Genomic DNA, 26661 nt, shown 5'->3' with positions numbered 1-26661 from the left:
CGCCGAATCCAGATGCCCCCCCCCCCGCCCCGCCCCGCCCCGCCCCGCCCCCGCCCCCACCCCGAAAGGCGTCGCTTGAGTCGCTCAACTCATTTCCTTCACCTTCGGCGAGTGTGCGCGTTTTCACGTGAGCAGGCTGTGAGACTGCCGAGGCGCAATGGCGCCACCGGTTGCTCCAATCGTTATCTGTGCGCGCGCACTTGCTTCTTCCAATCAGTGTCATTAGCATGATTAGCAGGTGGAGGGCGTCGGAGGGTGGTGGTGCGCGTGTGTGTGTGTGTGTGTGTGTGTGTGTGTGTGTGTGTGTGTGTGTGTGTGTGTGTGTGTGTGTGTGTCGTCAGAGGTGATCAGAAGAATGATTGCGTGGACTTGGAGTCATCCGTTCCAAACAGTGTGAGTTTGCGCACTTTGGACATCCCCAACAAGTGGCGCCGCAATGACAAACATTGAGAAATATCTGCCCCTAACCCCCAACGGTCCCCTTCCAACCGTCGACTGCTGCGGCCCCAGCGCGCGCGCACACGCACGCACGCGCGCGGCTCTTTTTTTGTTTTCCTTGCAGCATGCGCCTTCATGTTTAATTCAGCATCTGGCCGTACGTTCGGTCGCGAGCGCGGGTCGCGAGCGCGGGCCGCGCCGACGCCAAGCAGACCAAGTCGATGCGCTTGGCCCTGGGCGCCGCTCTCTGCCTTTTTTTTTTTTTAGGCGTCGGGGCCCGATCGCAAAGGGTGGACTCCGTCGGCGACGGCCCGTCCTTCCTTTGCCCCTTTTCCGCTCCAGATAAGCCAAAGTCCGAAGCGTGAGGCGTCCCGGCCGAGAAAGCGGGCCGGGACCCGGCCGACCTACGGCAAGCGCGCTCATCGCCGCGGGCTCGCTCGCCGGCAAGTCCAAGTCGTCGGACCGGGAAGTTGCCTGTACACGCGCGAACGACGAGGTCGGCGCCCCTCAACGGTTTTTTGCAAAGCCCCCGCCAGGAAAGACAAAAGCAACTGTATCAATTGCTGACTTGAAAAAAAATACCGTCATTGATATGAATCACTAGAATACCTATCTATAAAAGTGAGCCAAGTTTTCCCCAAACTCTACTTTTCCACATAAACAAAAGCAAAAAGCAAGGACAATCAACTTTGAACAACTGTTAAGTACTTGTAATCCAAGTTACGGCTTAGTCTATAGCCGAAAAAACAAAAGATGACCAAGTGCATCACAGTGCCTGGAAACAAAAGTTAAAAAAAAAAGATCCCAATCCTTATTTTATTGCAATGCTACCTCACATGGCAAAACAAAGCCTTCTCCTCCCCGTATATGCAAGATTTGAATTTGCGCGTCTTCCACCAGCCACCCGACCCCACCCGACCCGACCCGACCGCTCACCTGGCCTCATCTCGGCCGCCGCCGGCTGATGGACGGGGGAGCGCCGCGCACCATTTGTTCCTGGTTATGGCCGCCAAAGTGGAAGATTGAGCACGGGAAATGAAAAGCGGGGAAGTCGGGGGGGTCGGGGTCGGAATCGGGCCCGGCGGCCCGGGCGGACTTTGGGATCGGAGGCCGGGGTCGGCTTCGGGCTTCGGCTCTCGTCTTGGGGTTTCCGGCTTTTGTTGGCGTCTTCCTCGGGGGCGGCTTGGCCCCTTGCCCTTTGAAATCATTCAATAGCGCCGTGTCGAGGCGATCATCCGACGCGGTGTCAGTCAGCCCCCCCCAAAAAGATATATACTGTATATATGTATGTGTGTGTGAGTATTGTACAGTTGCACTTGTGTACATCTGCGATATACGTACGTACGCAATATTTTTTTGTTGTGTTGACCAGGCTGATCTGCGCCCCCCCCGCCTCCAGAATGGCGTTTGCGCCCCTGCCAGCGAGCGGCGGAAGGCAAGGGCCGGCGCCAGGCAGCAGAGGACGCGGCGGCCAGGAGCATTCGCTTAGCATTCAACACGTGTCGCGGCGAGGCGGGAGCGAGAGGGGAGGGGCCGCGGCGCGGCGCGGCGCGGCGCGGCGCGGCGCGGCGGAGAGAGAGCCGGAGCGAGCGAGGCAGAGGTTGCTAGGCGACGGCAGCTACATGCGGAATGTTAAGCCGACGAGGATCCAGGCGTGCGGGCGCTGGGGCCAGCCGCAAAGACGCGCCGAGGCTGCACGGCGCCGGCGACATGTAGCCCGCTCCGGCCCCGCCGCAGCCAGCCTGCCCCACCTCGCCTTCCCGGGCCCCGTCCGGCCGGCCGGCCCGGGGATGACGGACGCGCCGGGTCCCGGAGCGCCGCCAGGGGGACCGAGCCCACCAGAGCCTCGCGCGCGCGGTGAGTAGCCGGCGCCGGCTTTGCCCTTCACGCGCAAACGCCTCCTCCTGCCTCGCCGCGCCGCGCCGCGCCGACGAGCTGTTGCGCATTATGTGCGGCGCTGCTCCCTCGCGCAGTGTGCCCCCCCCCTCCCCCCCAAAAAAAAAAAAAAAGCCCAAGGGCACATAGTGCACGGCGAGAGCGGGTGCGCGCCCGTGCGTCGAAACGCCGTCGGCCCGTCGGCGTTTCCGTTCGGGTCCGGGCGGCTTCCGTTTCGGGGCTCGCTGACCTGCCCGCCGTTTGTCACGTCGGCCTGTCCCCGCGCGGGACTTAGCGCGTTAGCCTCATCGGCGGAAGGGGATCGCGCGGCCGGTCATCGCGCGGCCGGTCATCGCGCGGCCGGTCATCGCGCGGCCGGTCATCGCGCGGCCGGTCAGCGCGCGGCCGGTCAGCGCGCGACCGCTCAGCGCGCGGCCCATCGCGGTTTGCCTCGGCGCCCCGACGTCGCCGGCGAGCGAGAGAGTGACTTTGAAGGTCCGGGACCGGGCGCCCGGTCCGGCGACCCCCCGCTTCCCTTGGCGCCGCGGCTTTTGTCGGTAGCGGGTGGAAAACGCGACGTACAGGCGTGGGTTTTTTCCCATCCCCGACCGGCAGCCGCTTGTCGACACCGGGCTCGGCCGGGCCGAGCGGAACGTCGGGCCTTGGCGGAGGCGGTCGCGCGGCGTGACGCATCCGGGCGCCCGTCCGCGTGTTTTTCTTTCCCCGTGGCTCCGATTGCTTTCTTGGCTTTCCCTACGCTTTGCCCCGCACCCGCTTTGACTTTGGCTTTCGTCGCCTCACCTCAGCCGCCGTCCTTTGTAATCTTTCCCTCCTCGCCCCGATCCCCCCCCCCCCCCCCCGGCTGCGATCTGGTCCTCGTCTCATCGATTGCTCTCGCTTCCTTCCTCCCCCCCCCCCCCCCCACTCCGTTCGGCCTCGTCTTCCTCATCCTTGAGTCTCCCTCCCTTCATTTATCAGCCTCCGTCGGCCCGGTGCCCCCCGCCCCTCCCCTGCGTCTCAGCGTAATGGCGCTGCGCTATCGGCCTTCGCGAACGGATGGCGGTGCGGCGGCGGACAGGCAGGCGAGCCTTATCTGACGCAGGCCGGAGGACAGAAATTGTCCCAAAGTGTCGCTTGAGGAGTGTCGGGCGAGAGCCCCAACAGGAAATGAGCCGGAGGCGGAAGCGGGGGGGTAATACCTCCCTTTCTTTTCTCCCCGAGAGCAAAGTAGGGCCGGCCCATTTATTGCGCGACGCCCGCCCGAGATCATCGGAAGGCCGCTGCGCGCGCTATAGAAAAGGGCCCTTTCCGCGCCTCGCCTATGCCTAGGACGCAGCCTCGACAAGAAAGCGTTCTTGGGCCGGCGCGGACGGCGAGCTTTCGTCCCGCCTTACGCCGACGTAAGAAGAGACGGGCTCGGGGAAGCGGGCGCCGACATCGGGGCCGCCCCCGGCCAACTCTGCTCTCGATTTGTCGGCCCTCGCGAGTGGGGAAAGAAAAGCCCGCCCGCCCCCGCCGCGCCCGTTCGTTTACGGCTTCTGGGAAAGGGCGGAAAATTTCCGAAATTGCCGAAATTTCTTTCAAATTCAAGCGGGGGAGAACGTTACCTTCCGCGAGACGCGGGATTACCGGTTAGCGTATTGCGAGCTCGCGATGGAAACAAAGCGGTAAAATAGGAATAAAAGGAGAACCGATAGAGTCTCCGCTACGACGCAGCCAATCACGTCACTGACAAATGCGGAACACATTCCAAGATGAGCGAAAGGAAGACGAAAGAGGAACGTAACATCCAAACGTGACCGAAAAAAATCATAATAAAGTAACATTTAAAAAACACGGTCAAAGAATTTCAGAAGAGCGTCGGCAATCATAAAAATGAGAAGGAATGAGATGATGAAAGCGGAACGGAATAGCAATAAGGCGTAAAGGCAGCGGCCTCGTCATGCCAGCGAGCGCCAATGGGCGCCGCGTTGATTGCGGGAGGTCGCGCTCGCCGGCCCCAAAAATTAGATTGAAAAGGTGCCTTTTGACGGCACGCGGCAGCGCCCAGCCCGACGGCGCGGAAAACGTCACGTCACGGGAGCTCGCAAGTACGCGGGGGGCCGCGCCGCGCCGCGCCGCGCCCGGGGAACAGCGTGCCAAGAATCGGAGTCGCCGGCCCGACGGACCAAAGCGCCTCTGTGTCTCCGGCAGGGTGCGGTCGGCTCAGCAGGTGAACGAGCGGCCCGCGTCCGTCTCCCCCACCCTCAGCCCCTCCCCGCCCCCGCCCGCCCCGCCGGAAAAGCCGAGCGGGCGGCCGGCCCCGCCCCTCCCCATGGCCTCCGGCCTCTGGCCGCTGCTGCTGGCCCTCCTGGCCTGCGCGGGGCCGGCGCGGCCCTCGCCCCCGCTGCTGCTGCGGCCCCGGGAGAGAGAGAGGGACTCGGGGGGCGTCAACATCGCCGTGGTGCACTCCGGATCCTCCCTGCTCCCGCAGACGCCGGCAACGGCGGGGGCCGGAGAGTCGGGGCCCGCCCTCAGGAGCCAGAGGGGCGCGGCCGAGGCGGCGGGGGCCTCGTCGGTGTCGCCGCCGGTCGGGGAGCTGGTGATGACGCCGTCCGGGCAGGCCACCGTCATCTACCTGAAGGTCAACGAGAGCAGCCCGGGGAGCCTCCTGCTGCAGCTGTGCGAGCTGCTCGCCGCCGCGCCGCTGCAGGTACCGGCCCGGGCGCCGTCGGTAAAAAAGGTGTCTCCTTTCGCCGCGGGAGAGTAAATAGCGGCGTGCCTTTGCAGGGTTTGGTGTTTGAGGAGGAGAGGCCGCCGCCCCCCAACCGCGCCCCGCTGGCCCCCATGCTGGAGTTCATCTCGGCCCAGACGGGCGTCCCCGTGGTGGCGGTGGGCGGCGGGGCCGGCCTGGGACGAGAGCCGCAGGTACCCGGCCCCGCCCGTCTCCCGACGGAGGGCGGGGGGGAGAAACCTTTGTCAACGCGGAGTTTGCGCCGGCCGGCAGGAGAGCGGCTCCGTCTACCTGCAGTTCACGTGCTCCACGGCGCTGCAGCTGGAGGTGATCTTCGAGGTGCTGGAGGAGTACGACTGGACGTCCTTCTCGGTGGTGACCACGCGCCACCACGGCTACGAGGACTTCCTGGACATGGTGGAGGCCATGACGGACGGCTCCTTCATCGGCTGGGAACGCAAGAGCGTGGTGGTCCTCAACGTCACGGACGACCCCGGCGGCGCGCGCGCCAAGCGCGTGCTCAAGGACAACGAGGCCCAGGTGAGCGCCGCTCGGACGTCGGTTCAGTCTGCTCGCTCCTTTTCGTGACGCCCCGAGGAGGTGGCCGGCCGCTAACGCCGGTTGTCGGGAGTAAGGTATCAAAACTGGGCTTATGCGGGCTTACGTTTTCTGAGAAAGTTAGCGCTTGTGGGACACGCCCTTACTTTTGGCCTTCCTTTCCGGGAGAAAAAAAGTTCGTCGATCGGTACGAACGCCAGAGCGTCGCGCCGACATGCCGCCTCGGCGCACACGCTCGGAAAAAACCTCGAGTGGGAGAGAGCGCCCCGACGCGTCCTCGGCTCGGCTTCGCAAAGGCAAATCGACCTGGCGTCAAACCCGCCGCCGCCGCCGCCGCCGCGTATCAGGAGGAGGCAATCAAATAGCGGACGGAGGCACGCCGCCGCCGCGGACCGATGAAAGCCGGAGCGGATGAAAGGGCGCCCGAAGGAGTCAAGGGAAGACGAATGGGGAAGGAGGCGAGGGCCCGCCCATTGAAACCAGTGGCCTCCGTCGCGTCGCTTTGTTTTCCCGCTCTTGGCTTTCATCTGACATTTAATTGCCGCTTTGAATGATTCATGGCCTCTGCGCGTTGCAGCGACGGCGCCTGCGGATAAATCAAGAAGAGAAAGTGCGCAGCGCGCGCACACGCCGGTGATGCAACATTATGGCTTTCTCGTCATTGGAACGTTTCATTAGACCTTAACAGGTTTGAATGGCTCTTGGATTGCGTAGAATGCAAGAAAAAAAGCGCCAAGCTTCTCCATCCCGCGAGAGGCGTGCCGAATCCGTCATCTCGGACGGGAGCGAAACCCAAAAGGCTCGGAGGTTGATCCCTGAGGGACGCATTTTCCACCCGGACGCAGCTTTTCCTTTAGCCTAAAGTGCGGCGCGGCGAGCGATGGCCCCGCGGAGCCAAAGCGGAACCCGGCCCGCGGAACCCGGCCCGCGGAACCCGGCCCGCGGAACCCGGCCCGCGGAACGGCTGCGGCGGAATCCCTCCGATGGCCCCCAAAAGCGGCGGCGTGCTTTCAAGGCTGGCCGCATCCCAAAGAAGCCCGTCCCTCCCGCGCCGTTTGGCGCCTGGTCCCCGTGGAACCCGAGCGCGGCGTCTCCCGTTTCCAGGCCGTAGGGCGGGCCGCGCAAAACGCTTGCATTGCAAGGACGGCGTGGAAATGGCGGCGTCTCGATCTCCGCCCGCAGGTGCGTCTGCTGTACTGCTCGCTGGAGGAGGCGGAGCTGGTGTTCCGGGCGGCCTGGGCCTCGGGCCAGGCGGGCCCCAGTCACATGTGGTTCGCCGTGGGCCCGGCGCTGTCGGGCCTGGGCCTGGACGGGCTGCCCAAGGCCCTGTTCGCCATCAGGCCTCAGGGATGGAGGGACGAGCCTCGCAGGTACCGCGCCTCCTCGACTCGTCGGAAAGGGGAGCCGGCCCGCTTTTTCGAACGGAAATAGCCCCGGGGCGCGGTGAGAAAATGCGCCGGTTGCGTGCCGCCGCCGCCTTACTCGTTCGCTCGCCGTCGTTTGCGGCGGGTTCCGAACGACGCGAGCGAGCGAGAGAGGCCGAGCGCCTTTTCTGCCCGACGTGCGGCGCCGTCCCCCTTCGGCAGCAAAACAAGAGCGCCCCCGCCTCGCCCGGGAAATGGGTTAACCCTAAACAGCGGTGACGGGGTTTCTTCTCATATGCCCTCGACCCCCGCCCGAATAAATCCGCGGCGTCCTTCCTCGGCGTGATCCGGCTCGTCGGGCCGGATCTGGCCCCCGGGCCTCCACTTTGACACCCGCGTGCTACGATCGTTCTGACGCGCTGCGCCCCCGCCTAGCGCGAGCCTTGTGAGGATAAGCGGCTGGAGAAAGCGGATGACGTACAGTAGCGCCGCCGTGCGCCGCCTCGCTCCGTCCGCTTGCGTACCGTCTGCCCCTTTGCTGCCGGTGTCCTGTGCGTGTCCGGTGCGCGTGCGCTAACCCCCACCCCCCGCCACAGGCGCATCGCCAAGGGCGTGTCGGTGCTGACCCACGGCGCCATGGCGCTGCGGCGGGACCAGGACGCCGCCGGGCGCGCTCACTACACCGGAAACTGCCACGGCGACGGCAACCGCACGCGGCGAGCGGCCGACAGGATCAGGTGAGCTTCGGGAGGGACGCGCAAACGAGGCGTGGCGCGCTTCCGTCGCCGGACCGCGAAAGGAAAACGCGGCAGAAGAAAGACGGGCCGGTGACGCTCGACCCTCCGAGCGCTTCGCTTAAACGGGCGCCGCCTTTTCCGGGGAGCGCTGCTCTCCCGACCGAGAGCGACCGTCGTGAGCGCCAGCTAAATGAGTAGTCGGCGGTCTGAGGCCCCCGGGTCGAAAAGCGCAAAACGCCGCAAGGGACGTATGGATTCGGAGCTTTGAAGCTCTATTTTACTGGCCGGAGGGCGCCCCCCGCTTGTAAACCCGATCCGGCCGGAAGCGAGGCCGGGCTCGGCGCCATCCCGGCAAAAGGCCGCACGCAGAATAGCTTTGGCGTCGCCTGGCGACCAACCGCTCGGTCGGCCTCGCGTCGGGGGTGGGGGGGGCTTTTGAAGAAGTTGAAATCTCGGCTCGGGGAGCACGCGCAAATGCGGGCCTGCTTCCGGACGCCCGCGGGTGCGCGAGGGGAAACGCCGATCGTCCAGCCGATGAAAGGATGGCAAAAGGATCGAGGGAGCTCGACTGCTGAATTCCACATCCAAATCCAGCGGTCCGGTCGGGTCCGGTCCGGTCCGGTCCTTTGGGCGGGAAGACTCAACCTCATCCGAGACCTGTTTCAGGTACTTTGCCAACATCTCCATCGGGGGGCGGGACTACTCCTTCAACGAGGACGGCTACCTGTCCAACCCGCTGCTGGACGTCATCTCGTATGACAACGGGCGCGGCTGGGAGGAGGTCGGTAGCGCCCCCCGCCCCGGTCGCCTGAGCACGTTTGGCGCGCCGGCGTCTCCCGCTACCTTTGAGCGGGACCCGACGCCGGAACGGGCCGGGGACTCGGGCCGGGGGACTCAGGCCGGGGCCCGCGTGCGCGCAGGTGGGCTGGTGGGAGAACGGGCACCTGCGGCTGCGCCAGCACCCGTGGTCGCGCTACGGCCCCTTCCTCAAGCCGCTGGACGACGCCCAGCACCTGCGGGTGGTCACCCTGGAGGAGCGCCCCTTCGTCATCGTGGAGCCCGCCGACCCGGGGACCGGCTCCTGCATCCGGGACTCGGTGCCCTGCCGCATGCCCCTCAACTCCAGGTACGCCGGCCCAGCCCAGAAGGCTCCGTGCACCAATGGCGGTTTAGCCGGCGGATGAGCCGCCTGCCTTCCGCCGCGCCGTTTCCTCCCCCTGCTGTTAGCCTGCGTGAACGCAGACCGTCGCGTCGTGGATATCCCCTCCGCGTCGCGCCTTTCCTAGCCCCTAACGCTCGCGGCGGGTCGCCCCGCCCGACCCTTTATGTCTCAAGGTCCGGTCCCGGAGCTTTCCCGGGCTTCCGTCCCAAGCGCGGCCCCTTGGAATGACGAGCTCGTCGGCGGGAGCTCCAGAACGAGCCCCGTCATTTGAATGGGGCCAGGGCGGCGGCCCGGACGGGCGGGACGGCGGCCCTCCGAGACCGGACTTTGGGACCTACGCCAAATACGATTCGCAAAAGCGCTCCGTACTGAAATTTCCTCAGGAGCGCGCGCTTGGGCTAAACCTTTTTCAAATCGCACCGAGGTCCAATAGGCTCATGAGTCCTCGTTTTTGCCCCGGCGCCACCTGGCGGCGTGAGCGACACGGTTGCGGTCATCCCACTGGCGCTTTGTCTCACAATTCCGCCGGGGATAGCCGGAAATCAGCCGCGGAGGCAACCCGGTGAAGGGAGACGCTCGGTTGCTCGCTCTGCCGCCCACGAGCCCCCGGGGCAAAAGCTCGGCCTTCCCCTCCTCGAATTGAACAAATTGAAAAGGCTCCGGCTCGGCAACACGGCCCGCTGATACCCGCTTAAGGTGGTACTTATTCTTACCGGGGCCAAGTAAGAATTTCATTGCGCAGAGAAATGGATGACGACGTCGTGGCGCGATTCAGCCCACAGTCAGAAAACACGCCTTCCGTGAAAATAAACGGCCCGGCCCACGCACTGCACCCGCGTTACTCCGACGGGTCCGGGAAGAAGCGCGCTACTTTGGAAAATCAAAGGCGGAAACGGCCGGCGGGACGCAAGCGTGGCGCTCGCCCGCCGTCGGCGGGACCTGAAAGACGCGCCGGCCTTGCAGCCTGGCGGCGGAAGGCGCGTCGCCCATGAAGCATTGCTGCAAAGGCTTCTGCATCGACGTGCTCAAGAGGCTGGCCAAGATCGTGGGCTTCACCTACGACCTCTACCTGGTCACCAACGGGCGCCACGGCAAGAACATCGACGGCGAGTGGAACGGGATGGTGGGCGAGGTCCGTGCCGCCGCCCCGGGGCGCCCGCTTCCCCGGAGGCCAAACTCAGCCGGCCCCCGTCCGCAGGTGGTCTCCAACCGGGCCGACATGGCCATCGGCTCGCTCACCATCAACGAGGAGCGCTCGGAGGTGGTGGAGTTTTCCGTGCCCTTCGTGGAGACCGGCATCAGCGTCATGGTTTCCCGAAGCAACGGCACCGTCTCGCCTTCCGCCTTCCTGGGTGAGTCCCGCTGGCCGATCCCTCGGGTCTTCGGACCCTCCCGTACATAAACGCCGGCCGCGAGGAAAGACGTATATGCCTCTCCGTACTCCGACGGCCATTTGTCTGCGCCTTGGTCCGGCAGAGCCGTACAGCCCGGCCGTGTGGGTGATGATGTTCGTCATGTGCCTGTCGGTGGTGGCCGTCACCGTCTTCGTCTTTGAGTTCTTCAGCCCGGTGGGTTACAACCGCAGCCTGCAGAGCGCCAAAAGTAAGACGGACGGCGCGACACCTCGTCCCGTTTGCCTCTCCGATAGATTCGGCGCTTTGGAAATGAGAGCTCTTGTTTGTAAGGCTCAGGCGGGGCGGCTTCATTTTCTTCCCCCTCGCCCTCTTCTGTTTGCCTCAGAGTCGGGGGGCTCCAAGTTCACCATCGGCAAGTCGGTTTGGCTCCTGTGGGCGCTGGTCTTCAACAACTCGGTGCCTGTGGAGAACCCTCGAGGGACGACCAGCAAGATCATGGTCCGTTTTCCTCTTGCTGTCCTCAAACCACGTCTCTGGAAACTCGGTCTTCTCCGACCGATGGCGGCGAGGTCCAAACCTGGGGCCTAGCCCCAAGGCTTTAGGGTGACGCGGACGCGCGAGGGCTTCGGGTTCGCTTTTGCCCGCCGTCGGCCGGACGCGCGCGGGCGACATCGGCCGAGGCGCCGGCCGGGGCGCTCTGTGTCACACAGAGCGGGACGCGTGTCGGGCGGCGATGTCACGGGGCCGCGCCCGCCCGAGGCGCCGGCCCGGGGCGGCCCGCGCAAGAATGAGCCCGCTTTACGCGCTGCTGCTCTTCTTGGCGTGGATCTACATCAGCCTGATGGGCTACCTGCTGTGCGTCCTCACCTTGTCCCTGCTTTGCCAGCTCCTCCGCGGCTAGACCGGCCCCCGGCCCGGCCCGGCCCGGCCCGGCCCGGCCCGGCGACTCCGCCCCCGGCCGCGGGAGTCCAATCCCCTCCGTTTGGTTTCCCCGCAGGTCCTGGTGTGGGCCTTCTTCGCCGTCATCTTCTTGGCCTCCTACACCGCCAACCTGGCCGCCTTCATGATCCAGGAGGAGTACATCGACACCGTGTCGGGACTTTCCGACAAGAAGGTAAAGGGAGTCCGAGTCCGGGCGGGCCCGCCTGAGGAAAAACGCAAGCGGGAGGACGCGACCGCTGCGGCCGGCGTTCGCAATGCTGGATTTTTGATGAAACTTGGAAACGGGGCTAGCAAGTGAGGCCGCAATCACACGTAGTCTCCGTGGCTTTTGCTTTTCCTCCCTCCTGCCTCGCTCGGGTCCTTCCTTCTTTCCTCCCTCCCCGCCTCCTTCCGTCCTCCCACGCCACCCTTGTCGGCGCCGCGCAGTTCCAGCAGCCCACGGAGCAGTACCCGCCCCTGCGCTTCGGCACCGTGCCCAACGGCAGCACGGAGGAGAACATCCGCTCCAACTACCCCAACATGCACCAGTACATGATCCGCAACAACCAGAAGGGCGTGGAGGAGGCCATCGACAACCTTAAGACCGGGTGAGTGTCGGGAGCGGCAGCCGGCGGGGCGGCTCCCCGGGACCGGCCTCACGTGCCTCTGGCGCGCGCCACCCGCTGTAGAAAACTGGACGCGTTCATCTACGACGCCGCCGTGCTCAACTACATGGCCAGGAAGGACGAAGGCTGCAAGGTGAGCGTGGATGGGCCAAAGAGGGGCCCGCCATCGACTCGGGGCCAAAGAGGGGCCCGCCATCGACTCGGGGCCAAAGAGGGGCCCGCCATCGACTCGGGACGCGCGGACTCGCGACCGGCGCGGTGGCCAAACGGACGGACGCCCCTTACGGCCGTTCCTTATAGGTGATGACCATCGGCTCCGGCAAAGTCTTCGCCACCACCGGGTACGGCATCGCTCTGCACAAGAACTCCCGATGGAAGAGGCCGCTGGACCTGGCGCTGCTGCAGCTGGTGGGAGACGGTACGGCGCGGCGCCGTGGTTCCTTCCGCTCGGTCGCAAAAGTTTGTCGGACTCCGGGGCGCCGCCGTTCAAAACATCTGGCGATGCGGCCCGACAGGCCGCCGAACGGTGGGCGTTCACTGGTGAATTCTCAAACGGACTGCTCGCTATCGCTGGCCCCGGAGGCGCATCTTGCCTTTTGCGCCCGGCCGGATAAGGCATCTCCGGAGGCCTCGAGCCGCTCTTCTCCGAGCCGAAAGCTCGGGCCGAGGCCGGCGGGGTGCCCGGGTCGGGTTTAGCTCCCCTCCGGCTTGTCAGGCCGATTCTTCGGACGGCCGCTCCTAAAAGCGCGCTCCACAGAAAAAGAATAAAGCACAACCGGGATGGACGCGGCGCCGAATTGAACCTTTTCTGTGGTTGCGTCCAGCGGAGTACTTGTAACCGGCGCGGCAGGCCCGTGACCCGTCTCAGGCCGCTCGTGGCATGCTGTGTGTGCCTTGTAGACGAGATCGACATGTTGGAGCGCCTCTGGCTGTCGGGAATCTGCCACAACGACAAGATCGAGGTAGGACGTCATGGAATGTCGGCGGAATGTAACGGGGGCCGATTCCGGAGCGCGCCTGCCCCTTTGTCTTTGTAGCAGTCCTGCGCGGTGCCACGGGGCAACCCCGCATGCGGAAAATACAGACAAATGCCAGGATTAAAGGGCCGGGATCGCTTCCCGCCACGAACTCGTTTAACCCCAAAGGCATATTTTAATGTCATTTGCGAGGAATTCAGTTACTTTAGACAGAAAACCAACGTCTGGACTTTGTCAGGACGTATAAATACCTCTTTGGGGTTGAACGAGTTAAACACATGAGTGCGAATGATGAAATCCCCTTTCGGCCATTCAATTTCCTATGAAATATGAGCTTGATGTCCACGCAGAAAGTGATAGGTCTCGTTGCCCGGCGCCACGCCTCATTTTCATGACCGCCGCCACGAAACGACGGCGACAGAGCCGACAGAGCGATCGGCGCCGGGCCCTGAGGTGGAGTGAATGAGAAGGCCGAAATCGGGCGTTTTACTGACATCCGAATGAAGCGGAGAGCCAATGATGTCGTGCAAGGTTGATTGTCTGGCCGCGTGCTCCCCAAACACGCCTTTTTGCCGCGTTTCCTACAGTCCCACAGGATGAACGCGTTTGCTCTTGCACGGGGGCCACCGTGGCCTTCCTCCCCGCCGTGACGCTAACATACCGAGGCGGGAAGGGAGGTCCCTCCTGGCCCGTGCCCTGCCGTGCCGTGCCGTGCCGTGCCGGCCGGTCGGAGCAGGGGTGGATGGAGGCCGCCAGTGAACGCGCGCGTCCTCTCTCGACGGCGGCAGGTGATGAGCAGCAAGCTGGACATCGACAACATGGCGGGCGTCTTCTACATGCTGCTGGTGGCCATGGGCCTGAGCCTGCTCGTCTTCGCCTGGGAGCATCTGGTCTACTGGAAGCTTCGGCACTGCGTCAAGCGCTCGGGCGGCATGGACTTCCTCCTGGCTCTGAGCAGGGTGAGCGTACGCCGCCGCGCAAAGCGAAAGCCTTGACCGTCTGATGGCCGGAAGCCGACGGCTGGAATTTCGAGAGCCAATTACAATTCAGATGTCTATTCAGAGCTTTGGCCCAGTTCGCAGTACGAGGCTCGCTCCGCAATAGTCGGGAGCCGGCGGAGCGAGCTCGCGGCGGGCCAAGGCGACGTGCGCGCCCCCGACACCGAGCGCCCGTCCTCCTTGGTCCGCGCCACGTTATCGATGCGCTCGTCTGCGGAATTTGCGGAATTCCCGGTGTTGTTCTTTCCTCCTGGGCAGATTTTTGCCAAAGTCTGCTCCGAAATCAAACGAGCCCCTTCTCGTTCGATGTCGGAGCCCCTTCTGACTGACGCGGTTTCCTTAACTTTCCGGGGGGCACAGCAGGGACCCTGTTCGAGGGGGTCGCGTTAGAGACTTCGGACTATCGGGGGTGACGTTCACAAAACAAAAGCGCTCGGGTGTCCGTCTGCGTTCCCGACGACCCCGTCTGGCTTGTGTCTCCACCAGGGCATGTACAGCTGCTGTCAGTTTGAGGACGAAACGGCACCGGGAAGCGCAAAGAGTTCCCTGCCGCAGTACCATTCGGTGCCCGCCGCGGCCCAGCAGCACCTGGTGACCGCCACGCTCAACAACACGGCCGCCATCACCATGGCGCAGCCGGCGCCGGCCAAGCACGTCCCGAAGCAACCGCAGGGGCAGACGTACGCCGCCCTGCTGCCGGGATCGCCGGCGGCCGCGCCTCATTCGGCCGTGGCGCTGGGGCCCTCAAACAGTCCTCTCTTGGAAGGCCCCATGCCCTGCTCCACCTTTCTGCCCCGCCACGACCGCAGACTGGCCGTGGTGGATCGCTGGAACCGGCCCAAGCCGGAGAAGGTTCTGAGCGCCGGCAGCGGCGCCAGCCTGGGCGTCGGGGGCATCGCAGGAGGCGTGACAGAACTTCAGGCCCAGCAACAGTACCAGCAGAACCTGGGGCAGCACTGGAAGCTGCACGGAGCCGGCGACAATGGGCTGGACGAGTACAAGCGCTACTACGGCCCAATCGATCCGGAGGGCCTCGGGGCCAACTCGGACCAGCAGCCCGGGGGCGGACAACACACCCCCAAAGCCAATCCCAGAGGCCCCAAAGCCACGGGCATGTCCAGGCCGCCGCCTACCAAAGGCCCCCCCGCCACCCTGATCGGCAAGCCGCCGCCTCCGCTGCCGTCCTCGCCGCGGAGGCCTCCCTTCTGGCGCCGCGGAAGTCTGGCCCAGGCGAGGGCGAAGGCCGCTCCTCTCTATGAGAACATCCTGCCTCTGGGGAGAAGAGGAGGCGGCAGGTACGGAGCCGGCGATCTCATGGGAAGGAGAGGCCGTCGTCCTCCCCCGCCTCCCCCCCTGCCGGTCCCCCTCTCGTCCCCGACGCGCACCCCGACCACTCCCTCGTCCCCCTGCCGCTTTTACTCCACCTGCTCCAGCTCGTCGTCATCGTCCGCTTCGTCCACGTCTTCCTCGTCCTCCTCCTCGTCCTCCGCCTCCGTCTCCCGCTCCGATTCTCCTTCCTCCTGCTCCAGCGACAGCTCCTACAACTCCTCCTTGAGCTTCCGCTATCGCGCCGGAGACCGGGAATTCACGGCGGACGAGGAGTGCGACTCGGATCTGCTGACCGAAGAGTCCAGCCTCCTCCTGGGCTCGCGCCGCAAGATCCGCTCCCGTCGCATGTCGTCGCGCTCGCTGCCGTGCAGTCCGCCGCCGGTACCCCCGCGCAAGCCTCGTCCGCCCCGAGACTACGGGCCGGAGCGGAGAAGCAGCCAGCTGGCGCAGTTGCAGGAGTGGTGGGCGTCCTGGGGCGACAGAGGCAGGGCAAGGTCCGGGACCGGCGACCCCGAAGACGCCGGTGTGACGAGAGAGGGCAAACGGCGTGGCAAAGAGAGGGACCGCGAGTCCAGGCGGAGGAAGAAGGGACGAAAGAAGAAGAAGAGGGAGGAGAGGGAGAGAGAGAGAGAACGCAAGCGACGCAGAGCCAGGAAGAAGAAAGAGGAAAAGATGAGGAGGAAGGAGAGAAAGAAGTCGGAGCAGGATGGAATGGAGTCGGAGAAGCGGGAGGAGGCCAAACCGGGAACGCCCGACTACCTGTCCTACCTTCACCTGCGGAGGGCGTCCTTTCGCAAGAAGAGCGAGAGCTCCGTCCGGAGCTACGGCTGGAACATCCCGGCCGAGGACGGCGGGACGGAGAGGGAGGAAAAAGAGCACAGGGACGGCGAGCGCAGCCGGGACAAAGAGCGGCGGCGCGGCAAACACTATCGGTCCTCGGGCAGTAAGCCGTCCACGTCCGTCAAGTTCTGGGCGGGGAACCTCTCCTCCGACGCCTTGCCCTCGGCCTTCCTGCCCCTTTTGCCCGTCGCTTCCAAAAGGAGGAAGAGCAAAAGCTCCGACAGGGACCTCGGCGGAATGGAAGGGGAGAATAAGCCGCTGCTGGGTCGCGACGGGAGAGCCGAGATGCCCTCCAAGGAAGGCTTCCGCTTCCCGGGGTGGGAGTCGGACCTGGAGGAGGACGGGGAGTCCGAACGAGAGGGTAGGAAAGGGGAGCGCGGCCAAAGGCGAGGCCCGACCGTTTCCGACGACGACCCGGATCGCGAAAAGCTGGCGGGCGTTTACTCGGACGACGGGGGCTCTTCGGGGGAGTTCGGCGAGTTCGAGAGGTACTGGGACGATCGCGAAGGCCGAGCGGTGGGCGGGATCGGGGGAGGCGGCTGGTTTTTCAGCACCTACCCCTCCAGGGACAAAGCCGGCAGCGTCAACAGCAGAGACGACTTGTTCCTGGACCGAGGGGACAGGTGGGGGACTGAGGAAGGCGGGTGGGGTTGGGGCTCGGGATCGCACTGGCCGCCATGTCCGCTCACGCCGCCGCCGCCGCGACGCTACTGGTCCGTGGACAAACTTCACATCCGGGATGAGAAGAAGACCAAGCGGAGGGGCAAGGGGAAAGCCAGAGGCCACGCGGCTCGTTCCTCCCGCGACTCCCCCGGACGCCGTCCGCATTCCCGTCCTTCCGAGTGGGCCGGCGCGGCCTCGCGCAGCCAGGAGGAGCTGTACCGCCACTGCCAGAGTTCGGGCAGCGGCCCAAAGCCCAAGCGCGACTCGTCGTCCTCCTCCAAGCCCGAGCGGTCGCAGAACCCCTCCAAGTCTGGAAGCCAATCAAACCTGAGCGCCCAGCAGCGAACGCAGCGGTCGGAGAGGGGTAGGCTTCCGTCCCCGCCTTCTAACCTCCTTCCCAACTTGCCGGCCCCCCTCCCCGCCCTTCCGGCTCCCCCGTCCTCGGCTCAGCCCGTCCGCGCTCCCCCTCTGACGTCGTCGTCCTCTGTGTCCTCGCCCTCCGTGGTGTCGTCCACGCCGGGCGCGCCCCAGCCTTCCTCCGTGGCTTCGGCTAGTGCCAAACTGCAGTACCAGAGGCTCCGCTCTGTGCCGCCGCCCCAGAGGTTTCCTCCGTCTCCTCACGCGCCCCTCAAAGCCAAGACCCTCTGTTCTCGGAGGGGCTCGGCCCATTTCTCAAGCGTGGAGAGCGAGGTCTGATGTCGGCGGCCGTCCGCGCCTCCGCTCCCTTTCTCGAGGCCCGGCACAGTCGCTCGGAGAAAAAGGGGACCCCGCTCGCTTCTCCCCCCGCCCCGCGTACCCTAAGCATCTGAGGTGCGGCCGTCAATCGTCAGGGCTGAAGGACAGTCAAGGGCTTGGGGCGGCGGAACGGAATAGTTTGTATTTGTCGCCTGGCTCAGGAACGTTTGTCGTAGGCCCGCCGCCCCCGGAAAGAACGCTCGTGTTCTGTTCCCTCCTTCAACAAATGGCTTCGCCCCGCCTTCCCTCCCCCCAGCCTCCGACAAGTGTTTACATGCCCGCCCGGCAAGGCCCCCTCCCCCGATCTTGTTTGGCGTGGAAGGAGGCTGCCGTCTCACCTTATGTTTTCACCCTGTGTGGTCGTTCCCCCGAAAGCTCCTCCCCTCGCTGCGCTTCCCGTGCGCTTTTTCTGTCTTTGTATTCTTGACAACAGGGTAAGTCAACCGTGACTGACGTTCTGCCGGCTTCACGAAAAGCTGATCGCCGAGCCCCACGTGGATTTGTACCCGCTAACCCAGTCATACGCACACCAAAGGGCACACAAACGCTCACGCGCCAAGATCAAGGTCTTTTTTTTTTCCCCCCCTCTTTCCGGAGCAATACGTCGTTGGGTTTTTCGACGCCTTTGCGTTACTCGTGTCGTCGTCGTCGTCGTCGTTTTTGATGTTGTTCTATATAAAGCTATATACCGAGAAATGTATCGAGTCTACTACGATGTGAGCACTGTGCCGTACGAGCCGTGGAACATTCCGCCCGCTACCTAGCGCCAGGACGGCAGCCGTTGCCGCGTCCCCTCCCTGGCCCCCTCGGATTGACCGAACGTAATGCGGTCCGTTGGCGCCCTCCGCGCTGGAGATGAGGCGCAAACCTCGATGAGGCGCGGCTTTCTTTTTCTTTCACGGGCAAAAGTATGCCGCGCTCCCTCCTTCCGTCCCTAAGCGGAAGCGAAGGCCTTCGGCCCTCAAGTCGATCCCTCCAACCTAGGCCCAAACACTAAAGGATGGGCCGTTGGGGCCAACCCTAACCCAAACTTCAACGCCTTAACTCTATAGACAGTCGCTACCCGCCTACCTAATCGCGACGGCGGGAAAGTCCTAGCTATTGGACTGTAAAGGTAAGGTCACCTTCGAAGCTAAGGCCAAACCCGACCCTTGGGGCCTAGCGCGTTAGGGCGACCTCACGGAAGCCTTTTCGTGGCGTCCGGCGTGTCCGCAAGCGTCTCCGGCGCTCGGCGGGCGGGCCGTCCGTCGCGGCCGACCGCGCGTCTGCGGGACGGAGTATTGTTTGGACCGGTCGAGCGCCGTTCTGATGTCATGCGAGACGATCGACTGTGTCGGGCGCTCGCCTCCTGCGGAGGGTTTTTCAAAAACTTTCCTCCCCTTGGGAAGGAGCCGTTTGTTTCCCGTCGGCGAGCCGGCGCCAGAGGCGAATAGGGCGCCGGCCTGCCGCCGTCCACCTCTAGCGTCGGTGGGCACGGGCCCAACGCCCTCTTGTCACATTTTCAGCTCGCCTGAAACTGCATCTGAGCCACGATGGACTTTTGGTCTTTTGAAAACATTAAGTCTCGTCGCCGATGGGCTAAACCCACTTGGATAGATGTGGCGTCTACGTGTTTGTGCCAGCGGGTGGCGTCATCAAGCTTCTTGTTTTCCTCCTCATGCTTTCAAGGACAAATGGTACGAGCCTCCGCCAAGGTTCCGCCCCGCGGTCGTTTCCCCGAGCGGCGTCCTCACGCGCTCGCCTGACCCGACCGAGGCGAGGGTTTCCCGCCCGGCCTCCGGCCTTGCTTTGTGGCCTTTGACAGCCCCTCCCCCCATGCCTGCGCCCCCGTCCGTTTTTCTTCTCCGCGCGTTAGCGTCGTCGTAGACCGACGCGCGGAGGCTAAGAAGCAGCGGTACGTCCCGGGCCCTGGTCCCCGATTACCCGACGGGTCCCGCGAGTAGAAACCTCGGCGGAGGTATCGGTGACGTTTGCCCGTTTGTGTCGGACGGCGTCCGCGGTGTGTTGAGCTTTTGTGCGGCTTTCGCGTGTAATATGTGTTGCTCCGAATACGGAAGATCTATATTTAAGTCCGATCCGCTCTAAGTTTGACCGGCTTTTCTGTGTCTTTTGTCCTCGTTTCCCCCCGCTGGGCCGGCGCTGGCAGAGACCGCCGTGCAACTGTGCCCCCGTGAGCCCACACCGCGGGCTTGGGCGCGGGTGCGCCCGTGTCTTACGACCGTGTCACTGTAGCGGCGGCGCCCAGCGTTTGTCTACCGAGAGGGGCCTTTTTCTCTTCGCTTTTTGGCCTACGCGCGACTTTGCGGACGCGATTCTTAAGCGCTTTTGCGTGCGTGCGCGGGCGCCCGCCTGCGTGCCTGCGTGCCTGCGTGCGTGCGTGCGTGCATGCGTGCGCCGGCCTCTTCGCCCGACCGACCGAAGCGCTCGCGAGTCTCTGACAGCATGTAGCAAACGGGCCCGTTCGGACGAGGAGCTTGACGAGGCGGCGTCCGGACTATGGTTGCGCAGTTCCTTCCGGGTCGGTCGTGGAAGAGAACGGCAATGCCGACGTTTCGCAGGGGCCGCGCGGATATTTCGGACTGCGAGGCGCACCGACAAAAAATTGACAAGCCGTATTTTTCTCCGGCGGCTCGGCGACGCAGCGAATTGCACCTCGCGGTTAAAGAACCCGAGTTCAAATCCGGCCGAGTTTGCGTGTTCTCCCCGAGCCTGCGTGGGTTCTCTCCGGGCTCCCCGAAAACACGCGCGGCAGAAGAACGGGACATTCTAAATGTGAAAAAGTGTCTTGTACTCAGAAATGAGGCTTTTCCGAAGCGTTGCCCGGCCAAAGGAGAGCCCGGTCTTTGTTTCGCCGGCTCGGATGGCCGTCGGCGCTAACCCCAACCCGTAGAGTTTGACGAATCGTCCCGGATTTGCTTCCGTTCCGCCTCTACGTGGCGGGCGCGAGCTTGGCGCCGCGTCCGCCGGCAAATCTTCTTTCTCAGCGTGTACCCAAACGGCCATTACGGGCCAGCGTGCAATTTCGGACGCGCTCCAGCAATAGCACTTGTAGCTTTCCGGGGGAAAGGCAAAAGATGACGCTAGCGTTTTGCGCGATGCGCAGCTGTTGTAACGCCATCTTGCGCACGCACGCACGCTCGCACGCACGCACGCACGCACGCGCATGTGAGGGTGATGACAATAGAGTAAAGTGGTGGAGAGCGGGACACGATTTTAATAAAGAATTCCAAACAAGGTACGAGCGTCGACTGGGTCTGTGCATATGTCTGGCTTCTTCCCGGGGGCGTGCGCACGTGTGACCGTTTTCTCATTCGAGGCGGCAGATTGGCGACGGACGCCACCCGCGCGAAACGGATGACGGCGTACGCAGATTGATTGGAAAACGAGATCCCCGAGGCCGCAGGTTGACTCATTTGCACCGTACGACGGGCACGAACGATAGCCTAGTCGTGGCCGGGGAGAAGCGAAACTCACCCTAACCGCAAGGTTGAAGACGATAACGGCGAGGTAGCCCAGCCGCTAACGTCAGCCCCGTCGAAAGCGCCTGTCCCGACCCGGCCGACCCGACTTTTTTCCAAAAGGTAAACAAAGCGTGACCGGCCAAGTATTACTGTAAAGGGATTCGCTATCTGGTCGCGCCTTTAAAGGTTTACCATCCAACACGGATCGAACCATTTGTACCGGTTTCAGGCTGAAGCCGACCTTCCAATGAGCTACATTGAGAATGGCAAATCCCTATTTAGCGCATATGCCGGAAAGGAGGAGAGCCGGCTGCGGAGACTTCCGGTCTCGCAAAACGGTTCCTGCTCTTGTTTCGGCGTTGGCCTTAGGGAGGACGGCTCCGCCTGACCCGCCCGCGCGGCCTCAGCCGGTTCCAACTCCTCCACGCGTGCGCGAAAGCGCAAATGAACGGGAAAAGGCCTGCGTTCTTCGGACGCCGAGGTTCGCCTTGGGACTTTTTGCACATCGTCGTCAAGGGCAGCGGCGTTTTACAGCTTCCCTTAAGAGAGGCGTACAGAGAGCACGCGAGTCGGGCACGCTTTAATACTGAAAAGACAGACATCTTGTGGACACGTTCAAATGAGGGTGGGCGCGGGCCGCGGAGGATGCTTCTTGCCGTCTTTGGCCAGGCTCTTTTGCCGTGCCGCGCGCCCCATCCTGCAATCGGCGGCGCATTGCGCGCTTCCGTTCCCAGTCATCACGTGTCCTTTTGGCGGCCGGATCGGGGAGCTCGGCGCGGGCCGAGGTGGCGCCTCGTCACCGTCTTCCGCTATCGAGGAGCAATTTCGGGGGGTGGGCGGGCGTCCGTTTGGAGGGGGGGGGCCGTTCCGCTCGGACCAGGCGCGCGCCGCTAGCGTACCAGGAGGTAGAATCCGCAGGCCAGGAGCAGGCCGACGGCCAGGAGCAGGCCGGGGTCGCTCGCGTGCTGGCGGGCGCGGCGGAGGTGGGTCCAGGCGGGCGAGGGCTCCACCAGCCGGTCCACCTTCTCGGAGATGGCTCGCATGCGCGCGCAGATGTCGCGCAGGCTCTGCCGCAGCTCGTCCAGGTCCATCTGGGTCTGCCGCTTGATCTCCAGGATCATCTGGTAGAGCGTGATGTTGACCTGCTGGCCGTTCCTCGTGACCTCCAGCATCTCGCGGCGGAGGGCTTGCGCGTCCGTCGGCCGGGCTTCCGTCCTCCGGCGGCGGCGCCGAGGGGGCGGGGGGGACGCGTAAAGGCGCCCGCTCGGCTTTGGAGATCCTCCGTCGGACAGGGCGACAAGGGGCGGCTCGCCTCTGGCGCATCACCTGACCAAAGACCCCCCAAGCTGTGTGATGTCATTTTAAGGGCGGGCCGCCAGGAAGCCGACGCCGAGCCGGAGCGGGAAGGGGGGCGCGGCCGGCGAAGGACGTGCGAAAACAGCCGGCGGCCCGACCCCCGGCGGCCCCGCGGAGGACATGGCCCCAAAACAAATCCGGGAATGGAAAACCGCCAATACCTGTGCCACTCGCAAAGCGAACGAGAGAACGGAGAAGAGGCTAACCCGCTAATGCCGCAAAAGCGCCGAGGGCCGACTCTTCAGCAAAACCGGATAGATTTCCAAAAGGAAAAAAAGACAATCCCACCCCGCCCATCCCGTCCCCGCCGTCCCCGGGCGGCCCTTCGCCCACACAGCCACTTTCTACCTCCGGTCATACATTCTATATATTATTCTATATATTTCTTATTACCTCCGGTGCGCCTACCGGTCACTTAGCCACCGATGATCAGGAGCAACCAGGAGCTCAAGGACACCTCGACATGGTCACGACGGCCGGGGGACGACCGCCCGAACCCACCGCCGAACCGCGCCGAGCCAGCGCCAGCGTATGTCCCCCGACTTCAAAACATCGGCGTCGGCCAATTGAAACCGTCGGCCCAATGATTGACAAGCGAGCGGATAGGTGAGTTTTCGGCGGGCCTCTAAATGAAAAACTAACCCAGCTCCGAAAGCCGGCCTCGCTTGCAGTCCCGCGCCCGGTCGCTGGGGCGGCGGCGGCGGCGGAGCGCGCCGACATTGAAGCGTAGTCGTCCACTTCCGGCCGGCGAACAAGATGCGTCGGCAAAGTTGGCAGAGGCCGTCCAATATGGCGGCCGCGAGAAGGCGTCTCGAGCGGAGCTTGAGCTAAGCCCGAAGAGGCCGCGCGCGCCGCGTCCCGGGCCCGGAAGCGCGAGCCGCATGGCGTCCGCTCAAGGCCGGCTGGGCCAGCGGGCCCTGGCGGCGCTCGACGTGACCCTGCGGGTCCCCTGCATCTTCGCCCTGGACGCCATCTTCAACTCTTCCCCGGAACCCGGGCCGGGATGGGCCGCCGCCGCCGGGAGCGCCTCGCTCCGAGCCCTCGGTGAGTCCGAGGCCCCGACTGACGCTTATCTGGATTCGGTGTGACAAGCGCGGCCGGGCCGTTGTTGTCGTTTTTTTCGCCTTGCGCGTCGTATTGTCTGTTTGCCGTAGCTTGTGTTGTTCGTTGGGTAGTTTGTTTTTATTTTATTTGGGTTGTTTTGTTTTGTTTTGTTTTTTTTTTTGGGGGGGGGGCTTGGGGCTCTTGGCTTAGGTCTTGGGTCCAAAATCAAGGCAGCGCCGCCGTACAAATGTGAGTGGCATTTCGCCGCATGAGACCGCGTCGCGAACGGTGACGCCGTTCTGCCCGGGTGACCCAGGTCTACACAAATAAACTGGATTGATCGATCGACGCCGCCGGGCTTCATACTCGATTCCGCTTTCGATCACGGAGTGGGCAGGGTTATGTCATATATTAACGTTTCGGTTTTGTGCGAGCGCTCCCGCAGAAGCGCCGGTCACGCGCAAGTCAGATGAACGGCGGCGAGGGGCCCGGGTCGCATCTGAAAACCGCGGGACGCAGATAAAACGTGAATAAGAAGAGATTTATTGCCAGATGCGTAGCACGAGACCGCGCAGCCAAAGTCTTACTCTGCCCGCCTCCCGAGCAGCCCGTATTCCAAACGGAACAATTTAAAATGAGAAAAAGAAGAGTCGCGGCGGTCCGAGTCACCCGCCGTGATAAACGCAGTTGCTGGATCTGGTGTTTGCCAAAGTCCGGAAGTTGGCGCGGAGTGGATGACGCCGGTCAAGCGGTCCCACTCTCCGGGCGCCCCCCGGCGACGGCGCCAGCCGGAAGGGGGTGTCGGCGGGGGGCTGACGAGGCTACGGCGCGGCCCTTTGCAGGCGTGCTGGCGTCCGGCGGCGTGCTGCTGCTGTCCCAGAAGGCCCTGCTCAACTTCTACAGCCTGTTCCTGGCCGCCGTCCTGGGCGCGGCGGGCGTCCTGCTCAACTACCACGCCAGCTGCCACCCCCGAGGCGTCCGCCGGGCACCGGCGAGCGCGGCCGGGCGCGACGGCGGCGCAGCTGGCCCTGGCGCAGCTGGCCCTAGGCGCCGGCTTCGCCGTCCTCCTGGGCCTGCGGCGGCGGGCGGGCGCCCCGCTTCTCCTGGCCGTCCTGGCGCCGGCGTTGGGGCTGGCCACGGAGCTGGCCCCGGACGCTCGGCGGGCCCTGGCGGCGCTGGCGGCGGCGGGCCCGGCCCTGATCGCCGCCGCCTGCCTGGCGGCGCGCCTCAGGGGCCTGTACTACTCGTGGCGCTACGTCCGCCTGCTCTTGGGCCACATGTACCGCATGTACGGCCTGCAGCTGCTGCTCAAGGACACCTGGAAGAGGATCCGCCTCCCCGACGTGCTGCGCCTCTTCTGGCTGAGCCGCGTCACGGCCCAGGCGCTCATCCTGCTCTACGTGGTGCGGGCGGCGCCCGGGGAGAGCGGCCGCTGGCAGGTAGGAGCCCGGTCGCGAGGCGGAAGGTGCGCCTGTGCTTGAGCATCCCCCCCCCCCCCAGGGCGACCCCCGAGACGAGCTGTGGGACGTGAGCAGCAACCTGATCATCTCCGGCTGTGACTCCACACTCACCGTTCTGGGCATGAGCGCCGTCATCTCGTGGGTGGCGCACTACCTGGGTCTCAGCGTCCTCACCTTCATCGGTGCGTGCCGCCGCCGGCGAGCGCCCCCAGGCCGGCCTAACGCCGTGCGCCTCAGGTTCCACGGAGGAGGAGGACAAACGTTTGGGCTTGGTGGCGCCGGTGCTCTTCTTCTTCTTAATCCTGGCCCTGCAGACGGGACTGAGCAGCCTGGACCCCGAGGAGCGGCTGGTAGGACGGAGGCCGATTTTCGGACGCGCCCAAAGAGGCGGCGCGGCAAACGAGCTGACGGGCCCCCCCCCCCCCCCCCCCCCCCCCCCCCCCCCCCCCAGGTCCGCCTGAGCCGCAACCTGTGCCTCCTGCTGACGGCCGTCCTGCACTTCATCCAGGGAATGACGGACCCGGTGCTGATGTCGCTGGGCGCCTCGCACGCCGCCTCGCCGCGCCGCCACCTGCCCGTCCTGCTGGTGTCGGCGGCGCTGCTGGCGCTGCCGGTGGCGCTGGGCCGGGCGCTGTGGCGCCGCTACGCCATCAACACCTGGCTCTTTGCCGTCACCGCCTTCTGCGTGGAGCTCTGCCTCAAGGTAGGACCCGGCCTGGCGCCGCGCCCCCGGCCCGGCGCCGCGCCCCCGGCCCGGCGCCGCGCCCCCGGCCCGGCGCCGCGCCCCCGGCCCGGCGCCGCGCCCCCGGCCTGGCCCGAGCCCTTCCCCCGACCGCCCGGCAGGTGCTGGTGTCGCTGAGCGTGTACGGGCTGCTGATGGCGGACGGGCTGCGGGACGCGCTGTGGGAAAAGCTGGACGACTACGTGTTCTACGTGCGCTCGGCGGGCGGCGCGCTGGAGCTGGCTTTCGGCGTGGCCATGCTGGCCAACGGCGCCTACACCATGACCTTCGAGTCGGGCAGCAAGATCCGCGCCTGCATGATGTGCCTGCACGCCTACTTCAACATCTACCTGCAGGCGCGCAACGGCTGGCGCGCGCTCAGCAACCGCCGCTCGGCCGCGCGCAAGATCCAGGCGCTGGCCGAGCTGCGCGGCGAGCGCCTGCGTCGCATCCAGGACGTCTGCGCCATCTGCTACCAGGACTTTGCCGCCTCGGCCCGCGTCACGCCCTGCCGACACTACTTCCACGCGCTCTGCCTGCGCAAGTGGCTCTACATCCAGGACACCTGCCCCATGTGCCACCAGAAGGTGGGCGCCGCCCCGCGCCGCCTCCCGCCCCCGGGGGAGGACGGGGCGGGCGGCCCGGACCGCGAGCCCCCGGAGGACAACGACAGCATCGAGTACGACGACGACGACGACGACGACTGGGGGGCGGGCGGCGGGGCCGCGCCGGCCGACGACGACTATCTGAACGCCGACAGCGACTCCGCCGACGACTGAGGGGGCCGGGCCGGACGGGAGCGCGTCGGCCGGGCGCCCGGCCGTCCTATGGTCGCGAGCCCTATGGCGGGCGATGACTTTCTTTGGCCGAAATGGCGAAAGCCGCCAAGGGGGGGCGCGGGGGGTCCTTGCCCACTCCTGGTCCGGGACCGGGGTTCCGGGCCTGACGTGCGGGAGTGACGTCAGGGCAATATTTAAACGCGCCGAGCGCTGCCCATCTAAGTTACGGTGGCAAAGCTCATCGTTCGCGCTGGGGGAAATTGAGGTTATCGCTTCAGAGTATGTTTAAGAAGGCGGTTTTCGGTCGGCCGTTTGTGGACTTGCCCCAACGATAGCGGCTGGCAGAAGACGGGCGCCCCCTTTGGCGCGTGTGGGCACGAAGTAACCCTCCTTTGAAGGGGGCAGCAAAGCACCGCTATTTTTGTAAGGTGGAGCCCCAGCGCTGAGACCTCTCAACGGATGGCTCTGCGGTTTGTTTGTTTCGGGCCTAGCGCAGATGCCAATAAAACCCTGTTTGATATCGTCCCGTTCTCTGTTCTCGGTGCCAAG

The 26661-nt window shown here is 64.8% G+C and overlaps 2 protein-coding genes and 1 long non-coding RNA gene across 3 annotated transcripts; 2 read left to right on the top strand and 1 right to left on the bottom strand.

Annotated features, from left to right (window-relative positions):
• Positions 1-354: 354 nt before the first annotated feature.
• Positions 355-20527, top strand: grin2da (glutamate receptor, ionotropic, N-methyl D-aspartate 2D, a). The gene is made up of 20 exons (XM_088405278.1): positions 355-393; positions 1811-2295; positions 4507-5005; positions 5083-5220; positions 5300-5566; positions 6767-6954; positions 7545-7685; positions 8352-8466; positions 8606-8811; positions 9811-9979; positions 10046-10199; positions 10324-10449; positions 10588-10700; positions 11200-11316; positions 11571-11731; positions 11813-11882; positions 12050-12167; positions 12650-12711; positions 13515-13685; positions 14211-20527. The coding sequence occupies exons 3-20, from the start codon at positions 4628-4630 to the stop codon at positions 17250-17252; spliced, it is 5736 nt and encodes a 1911-aa protein (XP_088261404.1). The 5' UTR covers positions 355-393; positions 1811-2295; positions 4507-4627; the 3' UTR covers positions 17253-20527.
• A 790-nt stretch (positions 20528-21317) lies between these two features.
• Positions 21318-22799, bottom strand: LOC148405898 (uncharacterized). The gene is made up of 2 exons (XR_015864032.1): positions 22751-22799; positions 21318-22078 (listed from the first exon to the last, which is right to left on the bottom strand). It is a non-coding gene; the product is annotated as an uncharacterized LOC148405898 (long non-coding RNA).
• On the top strand, positions 22157-26635 carry rnf139 (ring finger protein 139). The gene is given in 8 exon segments (XM_088405281.1): positions 22157-22714; positions 22764-23152; positions 23995-24118; positions 24120-24591; positions 24653-24794; positions 24850-24962; positions 25064-25315; positions 25456-26635. Coding segments are annotated over 8 exon segments (2292 nt in total). The 5' UTR covers positions 22157-22571; the 3' UTR covers positions 26113-26635.
• The last annotated feature ends 26 nt before the right edge of the window (positions 26636-26661 follow it).

Source organism: Hippichthys cyanospilos, chromosome 21 (genome assembly GCF_059441005.1).
Source record: "Hippichthys cyanospilos isolate Australia breed blue-spotted pipefish chromosome 21, RoL_Hcya_1.0, whole genome shotgun sequence".
Taxonomy (NCBI): Eukaryota; Metazoa; Chordata; class Actinopteri; order Syngnathiformes; family Syngnathidae; genus Hippichthys; species Hippichthys cyanospilos.
This window is presented reverse-complemented; position numbering and strand designations above follow the sequence as displayed.

Excerpts from the sequence above, each read along its gene's own strand:
- grin2da (XM_088405278.1), top strand. The coding sequence starts at position 4,628 with ATGGCCTCCGGCCTCTGGCCGCTGCTGCTGGCCCTCCTGGCCTGCGCG. Across the intron at positions 8,467-8,605 it reads ACGGGCGCGGCTGGGAGGAG|GTGGGCTGGTGGGAGAACGG; the intron begins GTCGGTAGCGCC and ends GCGTGCGCGCAG. Across the intron at positions 8,812-9,810 it reads CGCATGCCCCTCAACTCCAG|CCTGGCGGCGGAAGGCGCGT; the intron begins GTACGCCGGCCC and ends CCGGCCTTGCAG.